The following is a 14,159-nucleotide window of genomic DNA, read 5'->3' as shown; positions in this document are numbered from 1 at the left end:
CAATGACAGAATAAAGGCTCTATTGTTTTAAAGCATCCAAATGTTACACTACCAACTGTAGCACTACACTTATAGTGACACTCTTGCATGGGGAGAAAAAAAGCAACTTAACTTTTAACACTGTTGATACATATACAAATAAGTTAGAGAAGTATCTTAAAAATCTACTAAAAAAATCTAGGGAAGTACATGTAGTCTCTTGGCCAGATTCGCAGCCAGCGTAAATTGATTTCAATAAAATGAAACAGATATACAATAGCTGAGAATCTCACCCCTCTAAGCCAAGAGTTCTCTCTGCTTCTTTCAAAAAGGATTGTACTTAAATTAAAAATTAATCCTAACCAATCTTCTGTCCTTACAGAAATTGGTCTTGTTGATCCACTTTATCTAACAGTTAAGCAAGGTAATGAATCAGAGGCAATGCTCAGATAATATAGTAAACATAAACTAATATAATCGGTTATTTGTTGGTATATGGATCAAGGAATATAAATCCTATTTCAGACTCAACTCCGCAGTGTAACACAATCTACAAGACACCGCAGGGGCCGAAACAAAATGTATCTCTCAGCTCACTGCCTTCCCTTTTCATCATTATAGCTAATATAGAGATTAAAAGAGCAAAAAGGAATGTGTGCGTCAGATTTGTAAGCAGAGCAGAAAAAACAGGACAGCTTTCTTACGAAGAATAATTGTACGTTACTCCAAACTACATTAATTTATGGTATAGCCAGTAGGAGTGTTCCTCTTAGAACCTGTTGTAGTCAAACCCCCAAGCCAAGGTTTGGGTTTGTTTACTGTGACCCTAGGCATCCCTATATTCACACCCTACAGCAGGGCAGGCAAACTTTTGGCCTGAGGGCCACATTGGGTTTCTAAAGTTGTATGGAGGGTCAGTTAGAGGAGGCTGTACCTCCCCAAACAGCCAGGTATAGCCTGGCCCCTGACCTCTATCTGACTCCTCCTGCTTCTTCTCCACTGACAACCCCCCAGGACTCCTGCTTCATCCAACACCCTCCCCGGTTCCCTGATACCCCCCCGGACCCCTGCCCCATCCACCCCCCCTTCCCTGGCCCCCGACTGCCTCTGGAACCCCTGCCTCGACTGCCCCCCACTACCCCATCCAACCCCTCCTCTCATTCCTGACAGCCCCCCGGGACCCCTACCCCATCCAACCACTCCTCCTCCCTGTCCCCTGATCGTCCCCAAAACTCATACTCCTGACTGCCTCCTGCCGCCCCATCCGCCCCCGCTCTTTCCTGACTGCCCCCCCGGGACTCCTATTCCCATTCAACCCCCCTGTTCCCTGCCCTCTGACCGCCCCAACCCCAATCCACAACCCCACTGCCTGACCACCACCACCAACCCCAAACTCCCCTGCCCCCTGACCACACAGCCTGGAGCACTGGTGGCTGGCAGCACTACAGCTGTGCTGCCCAGAACAGCAGGACGGGCAGCCACACTGCCCAGCGGGAGCCAACCACGCCACTGCGCAGCACCGAAACTGGGTCAGGCTGGGCTCTGCAGCTGCACTGCCTCAGGAGCTAGCAACTGCGCTGCCCCAGGAGCTAGCAGCTGCGCTGCCCAGAGCACTGCACCGTTGGTGCAGTCAGCTGAGCCTGCGGGGAAGGGGGAACAGCAGCGAAGGGCCAGAGAGCTAGTCTCCCAGACCAGCAGCTCAGGAGCCGGGCAGGAGGGTCCCGTGGGCTGGATGTGGCCCATGGGCCATAGTTTGCCCACTTCTGCCCTACACACTACTGCAATATTTGTACAAAATATGTTTTGTGCGGTATTATATCAAAGCTAGTAACATGGTAGTTATCAATATCATTGTAAAATGAATGTGCTAACCTTATATATAAAGTTATGAATTTTCTCTGTATTGTGTTACTGGAACATGTTTAAGACTTGACCGTTTAGCCTAAGTAAAGATGATGAACACATCTGTCGTAGATAAAAGGAGTGTGGGTTTACCTCAATTTACATATTAGTCATAAACAAAATTCTGAAGCTAAACCTGCCTGAACTCAAGAGACAGAGGGTATGGCTACACTTGAAATTTCGGCAGCGCTTTGAAGTGTGAGTGTGATCGGAGCGCCAGCTCTCTCCCAGCGCTGCACGTAAACCACATCCCTTACGGGTGTAGCTTGCAGCACGGGGAGCCGCGCTCCCAGCGCTGCGGCACTGATTACACTGAGGCTTTACAACGCTGTATCTTGCAGCGCTCACGGGGGTGTTTTTTCACACCCCTGAGCGCGAAAGTTGCAGAGCTGTAAAGTGCCAGTGTAGCCAAGCCCAGAGAATTGACATGGCTCCTGTATCCTAGAGACTCAGAGCCTGAATCCCCAGGCGGCCTTCCTGACTTGTAAGACAAAGGCAGTCCCTTGGGGAAAAAAGAGAGAGAATCCTGTGATATCCTGTATCTCATGTTCACTATATCTAGAAGGTTATGATATATTTTGTACAAAGTATGCCTTGTGAGGTATCATGTGAAAACTCAATCTACTGAATATTAGTATCCCGTTGAAAAGTGTGTAACATCACTGCATATAAAATTATGATATTTTGCTATATCATTGTTACTGAAAAATGTTGTGAGTTCAAGTAACAGTTTTCAGAGACAAAGACATACTAGCATCCCCAGACAGGTATCAAAGTCAAGTGGGCTATCGTGTTACTTAAGAAGCCATCCGTCAGCAATGAGAGATGTAAAACAAGATATGGTTCAAATCTCAAGTACACAGGGGAACTGGTTGTCTACACCCCAGCAGGGAGTAATCCTCAAAGAAAGGAGATTATACAATAAGAGACAGTGACCTCCACGTAACCCCTCTCCTCTCTCCATCTCTCTGCTCATGACAATGACTCTTGAAGAACTGAACAAAGAGGGGGAAGGGAAGAGTGGTCCCAGACTGGAAAGGGATGCAGCATGTGAAATGTATTACTGCTGATGTGAGGTAACCCTTTTTTGCTTTAAACCTATTAGCCTCTGTAAAGTTTAGGAATTAATTTGTGTATTTATCCATTTTTTCTTTGTGAGCAATCCTGACTATATGCATTGCTACCTGTAATCATTAATAAACTTGTTTTAATGGTTTTCTCTAAACCAGTGTAGTTTGGTTGAAGTGTTTGGGAATCTCTACTTAGGCTGGTACATAATCATTACCCAGTGTTGGAATGATGGAGTTACTATGAGCTTATACAGTCCAGGAGGGTATTGAGCAGTGTAAGATGCACATTTCTGGGGAACAAGGCTTGGACTAAAGAATATGTGGGTGTCATCCTGTGCGTACTTCATGAATGGCTGGGATAGCATTCGTGTAACACAGCTGGGAGTGATTTTACATGCTGGTGGCTGCATAAAAGGCACACCAGGCTACAGAATTAAGGGGACACCTCTGTTAAATCGGACAGCTTGTATCCTGGGGAATGTCTCAACTCCATCTTTATCCTTCACCTAGAAGACAAAGCCAGGTGATTTGATCTTTGGCTCCTGGCCTGGATGGACAGTAAAAAGCTGCAAAGGAGACTGTTTGTGAGAGAAACCATCTTGAACAAAGGCAGTATCTTGCTAGATGAAGTTTTAGACTTCTAGATGTGTTTTCACTTTTATTTGCTTGTAACCATCTCTATCTTTATCTCTTTTACTTGGTATCACTTTATCTTTGCTCTTTTGTTGAACTTGATTTACTTTTACTAGAGGCCAATTCAGTGCTGTGTTTGAAGGGAAGAGTGTATTTAATAAATTGTGATGTACTGACTAACACAGCAGGAAACCTAATATATTCTGTAAATGCACAGCAGAAGGCAGAGAAACCTCTTTGAGGAGCTCATGGGCTGGGAATGCTCCCATTGTTACCTAATAGCAACATTGGGCCAGGAGAGCCTTGAGAGGTTTGCTGGTGGAAAGATAGACTGGAGGGGCAGGTAGCTGACAGTCTAAGTAATTGCTAGCAAAACTCATTCTTAATGAAGCAGGAGAGGTAATACAATGCCCCCACAGCTCTTGGTATCCCCCAGGGAGCTTTTTACAGTTACCAATCTGAAAAACCATGTTCAGCTTCAACAAAAAGGTTTCAGAACTTTCTACTGAACACAGAAGTTTTTGTGTGGAATAGAAACTTATTCAAACCAGGCAAAGCTTAGTTTTTCAACTGAATTTTGCCATGAGTGTTTTGTTTAACTCAAACGCAAAGCTCAGAAGGTACAAAATCATATGAGACAAAAATTCACACAAATCCTTGAAATCCAAAATAGCTGAGTTTTGCACTAGCTCTAGCAAAGGCACCAGTAAAACACAAACAAACAAACCAACCAACCCTCAAAAATCTTGAAATATAATGATAAAAGATGCATTTGGTTATTTCTGTAAGGGGAATGCTTTGACTGTGTTTTGAGACTCTCAGCTTAAACAGAGATGGGTTACACCTGAACAATTTTAATTTTGACTTATATTGGTTCTGGCAATTTCACTTAGTGAAAATAAGAGATGATAAAGAAACAAAAGCCCTGGAATCAACATACCCTACTATCACCCAACTTTTGCAAACGGTCCCTAGCCCAGTAATGGACTACACCAAATCCCCAGAAACGAACATGCCAGAATATTGTGTGTGTTCAAAAACACTCAACAGATCTGAATCCAAATTTTCACATTTTGAGTACATCTTGAACAAAATTTTTCACAAACAATGCATTAAATTGTCAATGCACACTTCAGACAAAGAAAAAAAACAGCCAATGCCTAAATAAGTGAGACTTCATTTACCAGAATTGCATCCTAATAATTACTCCTTTATACAAAGGAGAGGCTAAAGTGAGGAAATTGAAGAATTAATATGTCCATATGGATATTTTTATCCAGTCCTCAGAAAACTCAATCATTAGAATGGTGTCCACATTAAAAGTACATAATGTAGAATGGATACACATATACAAAAGTTGTATAGCATATGTACACAATTAGTTGTATTAGTTTAGTTCAGACAGACAGTAAAACTCTCAACAATTCTTCAGCAACTAAAATGACATTGCCAAACACATGACCTGATCCTATTCCCATTCAACTCAATGGCAAAAATACTATTATTAAACAGGAGCAGAATCAGGCCCACATTTAGAATAGATATGATGTATATGCCACATTAATTATACATTTATATACACATTTTAGATTAGCAACCCAGGCCCACATTTTTTAGAGAAATCTGAATGCAGGAAAAAAAATGCATGAGTTGCCACAACTGCATCACAGTTAGGGTAGCCATGTCCACAGACTATGCACATATTGTTTCATGGGTGTATCTTTTAAAATGTAAGCTTTGATACCAAAAAAAATAAACAAACAAAGTTAGTTCCACGGTCTAATGTTTGAGTTATTCACGATTTTCCAACCATCTGACTTTTGTTGTTCATTTGGTGACTTACAGACCTAAGTTCTTCCATAATGCTGAATATTTAAAAATCTTACTGAAATAGTCTAGTGAAGATATCAAATTCAAAAATTGAAATGTAGTCATTGCAGGTCAAGTCAATGGTAGACTTAAGAGCCATTGCTTCCAAACCAGAGCTTATCTGATGAATCTCATGAAGGCACTGCCGGAACACTTTCCATGGCACTATAGTTCTGTGAGGGGGAGAGAAATGATTTAATAAGATGGCATATTGAAAACATTTTCTTATTTAGACAGCACAACTCAAGATTGACATTAATTTAATTATGTTTGATTTTGCTACAAAAACCAAAGCTCAGTTTTTTTGCAAGGATTCAATCAAACGCTAGTACATCTTATTTTCCATTAAAATGATGTTGCTCATCTCCCTCTTATTTTATGCTAAATATTCAAGCCAAATTATTTCCCAAAATAGTGTGTGGGGGGGGAGGGGGGGTTGTTGGTTTGTTTTTACTGTAAGTGAATTTTGTGCAAGGGAAAGTTGATGGAGCCTCTGGTGCCAAGACTGAAATCCTCTATTTATCCACAGAACAGGTCTAGCAAACCACCCCACATGATCCCAATCTTGACTTGAAGGAAACACCTCTGGAATGGACAGGAAGTTCTGTCTTCACCGTCCTTGGCCTCTGTGCAGACTAACAAGCATGCTACTTAGTGCCTACCGTGAGTTCAGTTTTTGTAATTAAGGCTCATTTATACCAGCTCACTTTGTACAGGCTAACAACCTTCAGATAATAACTGCTATGACATTATTACTCAAGGCTTAGTTCAGATCAGCAACCTAAGGAAGGGAAAGGTTCTTTAACTTATTGCCCACGAGTGTGGCTTGCTCTATTTGACTATATGGCTGTTCTCCCAACCCCCACCTCCTCCCAAAGAATTTGCTTTTAGAAATGAGAAAATTGTTACAGAATTGAGTAGCAGTGACAAACAAAGGAAAAACTGCAGGACAACAGCAATGGTAATGAGTTAGAACAGTTACATGGATATTGGAGTGCAGCTCTTACCATGTCTACAGCTCCACAAATTTGAAAGCTCTTCCATAAATAATCCAAACTATTTCTGAATCCAATTTAGTAGCTAACTTTGAAGCAATGTTTGAGACTTTATTCAATCATCTTGCTCTATTCTCCAGACTAGAAACAAGGTCTACTTGAGCATTTAAGGAAGGGATTTGGTACTTGAGGAATCAACAGTTCAAGATGCTACTAGGCTGGGAGCCTGCTACTGGGGTGGGGGGAAATCCTGCCTCTTTTCTGAAGGATGCAATAAGAACTGGGGGAAGGCACCCCTCAGCCCACATCCTAGCAGCATGGAGAAAAAGCAGCCTGTTGAAAATGAATTCAACGGAGGATGAACAGGTGCTACCATTAAGGTGGAAGGACAGCTGAAATGCAACAAAGGCCTCATTCAGCTAGACAGAGGCCGGCTGAGAGCTTTGACATATCCTGTCAGCGTTAACAGGGAATGAGCCCCTTACCCCTCTGCCACTGGCAGTACCTGCCCCTGCTTTTATTTGTAGCTCTGGAGCAGAGTGTGGCAGGTGTGGAAAGAGCAGTTCAGAACAAAGACATGATAAACTGATTCTCTTTTGTAAAGTCGCATTTTGTTCACCTCAGTTCCCCTCCCCATCCTTCTGTATCCCACGTCCCTTCAAACTCATCAAACTGAAAGGTTCTTCTGCCAACCACTATCAATGAAGATGGTGAGATTTGAGACCCCACCCGATGCCCACCACTTGGGAGGTGTGGAACCCTTTACAAGCCATGGCAGACCACCTGTCAACAGCTGCTGCTGCTTCCTCTTCCCCCAGACGTCCTTATAAAAGATTACTGTCTAAATTCCGTGAGGCATTAAACCCCTGACTGACCTCAATGCCCAGTAGGAGTAGAGAATGGCCTACTTTACAGGATCACATTCTAGGTGATCTGTAGTTATTTGCAAGACTTTAAAATGTGTAAGATTTTTGTGTTTTTAAAGCGTGTTTGTGTGTGTATGGATGCTAAAAAAGTCTAAAGAGCCACAGACACAACCCTCACACATGCTACAGATGGGCTTCGGCTCTTTACACTGTCGAACTTCAAAAAAGCCCCACAACATTTTTATTCCACAGATATTTTCACATCTCCTTGTCACATGTACAAAGTAATTCAGATTACTTAGCAATATGGAGTTGTATAAGAAAATGATAGTTATACATGTCTACCCTGATGTAACGCTGTCCTCAGAAGCCAAAAAAATCTTACCGTGTTATAGGCAGGGGTGAAAGTAACTTAAAGGACTTGCCGGTACTCCAGAGTCCTGCGGAGGGGGAGGGGCCTCAACCAGAAGAGGCGGGCCTCTATTGGAAGAGGTAGGGCCTTTAAATCCCCAGGCTTTTAAATCAGGATTTAAAGGGCTCAGGGATTCAGCTGAAGCTAGGAGCCGGGCCCTTTAAATCATCCCCCGGAGCTACCAGCTGCAGAGGTGACTGGGAGCTCTGGGGTCTGGGCAGGGGTAAAAGTAATTTACATTTCTTATCCATATGGTCCAATTGCAAGCAACCCACCTCTCCTACATACTTCATGGATCCCTCCCACTGCATGACAGATAAAGAAAATAAAGCTATTACTACTACTACCAGGACTGTCTGTAATAAAACTTTACTATTGGAATAAGCCTGCAAAAGTGAAAACTCACTGTCACATTTTTCTCCATGTCTTCCCTCCTCCTCCAGTCAGGCTGCGGACACTAGGCTCCGTGCTTTCTCCCTGCCTGGCACCGAGCAGCAGCTGCAGGGGCTTCCCTCTAGCTTGCAGCAGGGAGCAGGGAGACTGGCTGAGGCAGGGAGAAGCCTGCCTCCTGCATAACAACAGTTTAAACTCAGCTGTTCCCTGCACAGTTCAGTAACATTTCAAAGAGGACCTGCAAGTAGTTGGGACATCACAACCATGATCCTCTGCTAGGGAGGGAATGGGATAGATTTGAACTTGGAAATGGTTCCTGATTTTCATTGTGCTTTTTGTGTATAGGAGAACCCTTCATCCCAGGGGCAGAAAAGAACTGCCCTTGCCATGGTCACACACACCCTCCCCCTCCCCCCAACAACAACAACTTGGAGTGAAATTAACAAGGATGCCAGAAATGGCTTCTAAACCTGGGGGCTGAACTGTGCAGGGAACAGCTAAATTTAAACTGTTCTTATGCAGGCAGCAGCAGCCAGCATCTCAGCCAGTATCCCTACTGCAAGCTAGAGCCTGGAGGAGAACCCCTGCTGGGGAGGGGGGAGAGGAATGCAGAGTCTTATCTGCAGCCTGGCTGGAGGAGGGGGAGGGAGGAGACTAGAAACCAATGTGACAGTGAGTTTTCCCCTTCTACCTGCTTTTATTAGCTCTGGATTTAAGCTGTGCAGCCAAATGCTTGTATTTGTTATGTATATTAATATTGGAGACAAGAGCCGCTCATCCCGGGGGCAGATAAGGACTGCCCCTGCCATGGACAACATCCCCACTCCCCCCAGCTACTGTGAGTGAAATTAACAAAGGGCTTGTCTACATCAGAAAGTTGCAGCGCTGGTGAGGGAGTTACAGCGCTGCAACTTAGGAGGTGTACACATCTGCAGGGCATCACCAGCGCTGCAACTCCCTGTTTGCAGCGCTGGCCGTACTCCCGTTTTGTCTCGGGTGTAGAGGATCCAGCGCTGGTGATCCAGCGCTGGTAATCAAGTATAGACACTTACCAGCGCTTTTCTTGACCTCCGTGGAATAAGCAGGTATCCCAGCATCACCGAGGAAGCCTCTGGTAATCAAACTGGTCTCCTTCCCCAGCTTGCTCTCGCGTTCCCCGAACCCCGAGCAAGCAGGTCTCCTTCCCTGAGGTTTGCTGGGTGGTTCTGGGAACGCGAGAGCAAACCGCGGCGAAGCTGGTCTCCTTCCCCGGTTTGCTATCGCGTTCCCCGAACAAGCAGGTCTCCTTCCCTACGGTTTGCAGGGTGGTTCCGGGAACGCGAGAGCAAACCGCGGCGAAGCTGGTCTCCTTCCCCGGTTTGCTATCGCGTTCCCCGAACAAGCAGGTCTCCTTCCCTACGGTTTGCTGGGTGGTTCCGGGAACGCGAGAGCAAACCACGGCGAAGCTGGTCTCCTTCCCCGGTTTGCTATCGCGTTCCCCGAACAAGCAGGTCTCCTTCCCTACGGTTTGCAGGGTGGTTCGGGGAACGCGAGAGCAAACCACGGCGAAGCTGGTCTCCTTCCCCGGTTTGCTCTCTCGTTCCCCGAACCCCGAGCAAGCAGGTCTCCTTCCCTGCGGTTTGCAGGGTGGTTCGGGGAATGCGAGAGCAAACCGCGGCGAAGCTGGTCTCCTTCCCCGGTTTGCTATCGCGTTCCCCGAGCAAGCAGGTCTCCTTCCCTGCGGTTTGCAGGGTGGTTCGGGGAACGCGAGAGCAAACCGCGGCGAAGCTGGTCTCCTTTCCCGGTTTGCTCTCGCGTTCCCCGAACCCCCCTTGAAGCCGCCCAACAGCGCTGCAGTGTGGCCACATCTAACACCACTTGCAGCGCTGGTTGCTGTAAGTGTGGCCACTCTGCAGCGCTGGCCCTATACAGCTGTACTAATACAGCTGTAACAACCAGCGCTGCAAAATTTTAGATGTAGACATGGCCAAAGATGCCAGAAACCACTCCTAACCCCAAGGGCCAAGCCACTCAGGGAACAACTGAGTTTAAACTATTCTTATGCAGGGGGCAGGCTTCTCCCTCCCTCAGGCAGTCTCCTTTTCTTACTGATCCTCCGTACCTGCTTACTTTCACCTCTGGTTATAGGTGAAACTGCATTATATCGAACTTGCCTTGATCCGCTGGAGCATGTAGGCCCCTCTACCCCACGAGCACTGCTTTACCGCGTTATATCCGAATTCATGTTATATCAGGTCGCATTATATCGGGGCAGCGGTGTATCTGATTGCTCCACACTAAATAAATACTTGCCAATTCACCTAAATTTTTAAAAGGAGCTTTCAGCTGAAAGCAGAATGCTGTGGACTTGAATTCATATTTCTGCTGCAGGGAAAAACCCTAATCTGGCCTTTACTATATTCATAAAAGCCTTTGGATCTAGAAATCTAAATGTTAATTTGAAGCTTGTATTGAGAAAATCATAAATCACAATATATGATAAAGCTGAACAGATCTCATCAGATATGTTCATCTGTGTATGAAAAACAGGAAAACCACAAAGAACTGAAGAGAGATACCACATCAGATGCCATTTAAAAAACAATGCACATCAAATTTTGATCACAGTAAAGAAAGAACAAAATGTTGCACTGACTTTAAAGTACAAAGATGGAAAACCTCTGTGCATCCGTGGTGTTAAAAACTACAGTTATGTATGAATTTAGGTGTCACAATTACAGGAATTAAACCGGTAATCATAAATTAGACTTCCTCTGAGTCTCTTATTAAACTTTCTGAATGGTGACAGCATCAAGATCACAGTACTAGAGTAGCAAGTCTTAGAAGAGGAAATCCAAACCGTTAAAGCTAAAATTAATCTCATATGCAATTGTAATCTCAATACAATGCAAGCAAAAACTAGTGATGACAGGATTGTCAGGATTGCTCTCCATCTGCAATAGTTTAATGAAGAAAATTATTATTAGATGTGACTGATGTACAGGACCTACCATGCTCTATTCACTTAATGCTATTACCCCTCACCTGATTAAAAAATTAAATAGATACAAAACTTCAAGGTCAGACACCTTTATGCACAATTCAACTCAGCCTATGACAGAAATATTCACAGTCGAGAGACTAAGCCAGTGAAATAACGTTTGAATTTTTTTGTGATAATCTTCCAGAACAGGTGTTAAAAAAATAAAAATAAAAATAAGATTGAGCCCTTCCAGCTATTTCAATGAGTTTTGGATCTGGCCTGTTGTGCTTTGACCACCATTTACTGTCCCTAGGAAGGCTGAGAACTGTGTTGTTGAAATATTCTCATTTCTGCTTCTGATAAAGTCACTATGCAGCTTTTGGCACTAACCAGCTTGGGACTAGCCTACCTGAGGGACTGCCTCTTTTCCCTATGCCATACTGACAGTTGAGGTCAACAGAAGTCCTTGATCTAGAGCCCTCCTTGTTGGCTAGCAGGGTGTTCTTTGTGAGGTCTCCAGGACTATGAAACTTGTTTCCCCACCACCACCTGCACCACCACTTTAGTCCAACGTAGCCTGAATTTTGCAACCTCCCAGGCACACTGCAAAAGATGGGGATATGAGAGTATTCAGAAAAGGCTGACTGTAAACTTCCCACAACAGAAAAGCAGTGAAAAGGAGCTTTGGTAGGTGGCTGAGTTCCTGTTTGAATGATCATTTTCATGCTGTTGTGATTTCAGGTATATTATTACGTGTTAGGGGTCTACAATTTTGTACAGGTGTCTTTATTATTTAAATCCAAATATTACTTCAGATGCTGGTACGGAAACTGAGGAAATGAATGCTGAGGTAAGGATTTATACGGAACAGTACGTTTCTCAAGTCTACTAAATAACATTAGAGAAAACTTGCTGCCTTTACAAAAAAAGAAAACAGGATCTGGTTTACAACCAAATGCAGTCTGCCTCTTTTCTGCCTTGAATTGTACAAGGTATTTACAGCAAATGCTTTCCAGGCTCTTTGTCCAGGCTCTTTGTTTTGTTTGTTGCATCATGCTACTAATGATGACCAGCATTAGATGTTGACAGGTATTTCTGCACATACCTGATGAGATGAAGCAGAGCAGTGGGAACTTGTCTGGAGAGAGAGGAACACAGCAGAGGTGCGTAACCCATCAGGCAGATGCAACATGACACCGCCTACCATAGAATATCAGGGTGGGAAGGGACCTCAGGAGATAATCTAGTCCAACCCTCTGCTCAAAGCAGGACCAATCCCCGGACAGATTTTTGCCCCAAATGGCCCTCTCAAGGATTGAATTTACAACCCCGTACCATGTTAGGCTCTCTACAGAATTAGGCTGAATAAGTGCATTCTCTGTTTCTTATATTTAAGAATTATATAAGTGATTACTGGCTGTACGATGTACTGTTAATGCGGCATTATTCTAGGGAGTATTTCATATTAGGAATACTAGAAGATAGTACAAATATACTATCCTCACTGTAAATTCACTCAAACTGTTGCTCAAAAAATGGGATTTTTCTTTTTTAAATATACGTTTAGCAACAGTTTGTCTCTTTTCGGATGTCTTCTGGGAAGCAGTACTAATTTCAGGAAGTATCAGGCTGTATGTTTGTTTTCGTTTGTTTACATAAACATGTATTACATGTGCTATTTTGTTATCTTGGATGTGCTGTTGTACAATTAATTAAAATCAGAGATAAAATATATAAGAAAGGAATAAATATGAGAAGTGGCTTGAAACGTACACCTGAATTAAAACACTAGGGAGCTAAGGAGGGCCATCTGTTATGTATTTAGGTGTGTCTTATTTATTTATTTGAAACTGAACTTTTCTAAACTGAAAAAATGTAAAGCTCGTTTAGGGCCTGATCCAACTCGCACTGAAATCAGTGGGAATCTCTGCACTGATTTCCCTTTCAGTTGCAGTCAGAGCGTACCCATGCTGGTTTAACCACAACAAAATGGTCCTCTTTCAAGCTTCAGGAAGCTTGTATTTGATCCCAATGCAGAAAAAGTTTCTCATATACACTGTCCCTCACTGCAGACCTGACTGTATCTTGATAATCACCTTTGGTCTTCCTCTCATCTGAGGCTCCCACCAGAAGAAAACATTCCTAGTGGAGAAGACTGCCTTTCTATTTTCTCTGATAGAGTGTCAGTAGTAACTGCATTTAAAACAAATTGGTGGCACGAGGTGTGCTCTGGGCAGAGTAAAAGCTTTGTTTTAGACACCTTCTTATGTAAAAAGGAGCTTCAGTAAGCATTTGCCCCTAAGGGTAGGGTTATTCAGGATTCCAAGATATATCATACTCTAAAACACCAAGCCAAGCTTCCTCCAAGCCATTTGAAGCAACAGGATTAGAGCTCAGCAAGTAATTCACAACAAATAATTTAACAGATGGATTTAGGCCATGGCTACACTGGTACTTTACAGCGCTGCAACTTTCGCACTCAGGGTTGTGAAAAAACACCTCCCTGGGCGCTGCAAGATACAGCACTGTAAAGCCTCAGTGTAATCAGTGCCGCATTGCTCCCAGCGCTGCAAGCTACACCCATAAGGGATGTGGTTTACGTGCAGCGCTGGGAAAGCTCTCTCCCAGCGCTGGCGCTCCAACTACACTCATGCTTCAAAGCGCTAAATTTCAAGTGTAGCCATACCCTTAGCTTCTTTTTCTGCTCATGGAATATCCAGGAGCAGACCGAGATTTTCTGAAACTTAAGTATTTGCATGTTTTGCTTAAAAGAACCAACAACTATGGATTAAAATCTAAATTATCTCTGAACTTTCAATGTGCAATATCTGAGTTGCATTGGTCAGATGGGCACATGCCATTGTTTCTCCTCTCTCAAAATAGAGGAGCTAAGAAGCACATCTGGTGTGAATGTGTAACTTGGAAACTGACATTCTGCCAACATCCACACCAGCATGACTCTTTCAGAAATGCTGCAGAACTCAAACACAAAAGGGGCATGACTGTGCCCAAAGCGAATGCTTGAATTTTTAAATTAAGTCACCCAGATCTAAACAAAATTCTTTGAATGTCTGAGGC

The 14,159-nt window shown here is 43.8% G+C and overlaps 1 protein-coding gene across 1 annotated transcript in view; it reads right to left on the bottom strand.

Moving 5' to 3' along the window:
* The window catches only part of CBLB (Cbl proto-oncogene B), a 212,297-nt gene that overhangs the window by 85,472 nt on the left and 112,666 nt on the right, over positions 1 to 14,159 (bottom strand). The window contains 1 exon segment of the mRNA XM_030582314.1: positions 5,470 to 5,626. Within this exon segment, the coding sequence (XP_030438174.1) occupies positions 5,470 to 5,626 (157 nt within the window).

This window comes from Gopherus evgoodei, chromosome 1 (genome assembly GCF_007399415.2).
Source record: "Gopherus evgoodei ecotype Sinaloan lineage chromosome 1, rGopEvg1_v1.p, whole genome shotgun sequence".
NCBI lineage: Eukaryota > Metazoa > Chordata > Testudines > Testudinidae > Gopherus > Gopherus evgoodei.
The sequence above is the reverse complement of the archived record's forward strand: the minus strand, read 5'-3'. Positions and strand labels throughout refer to the sequence as shown.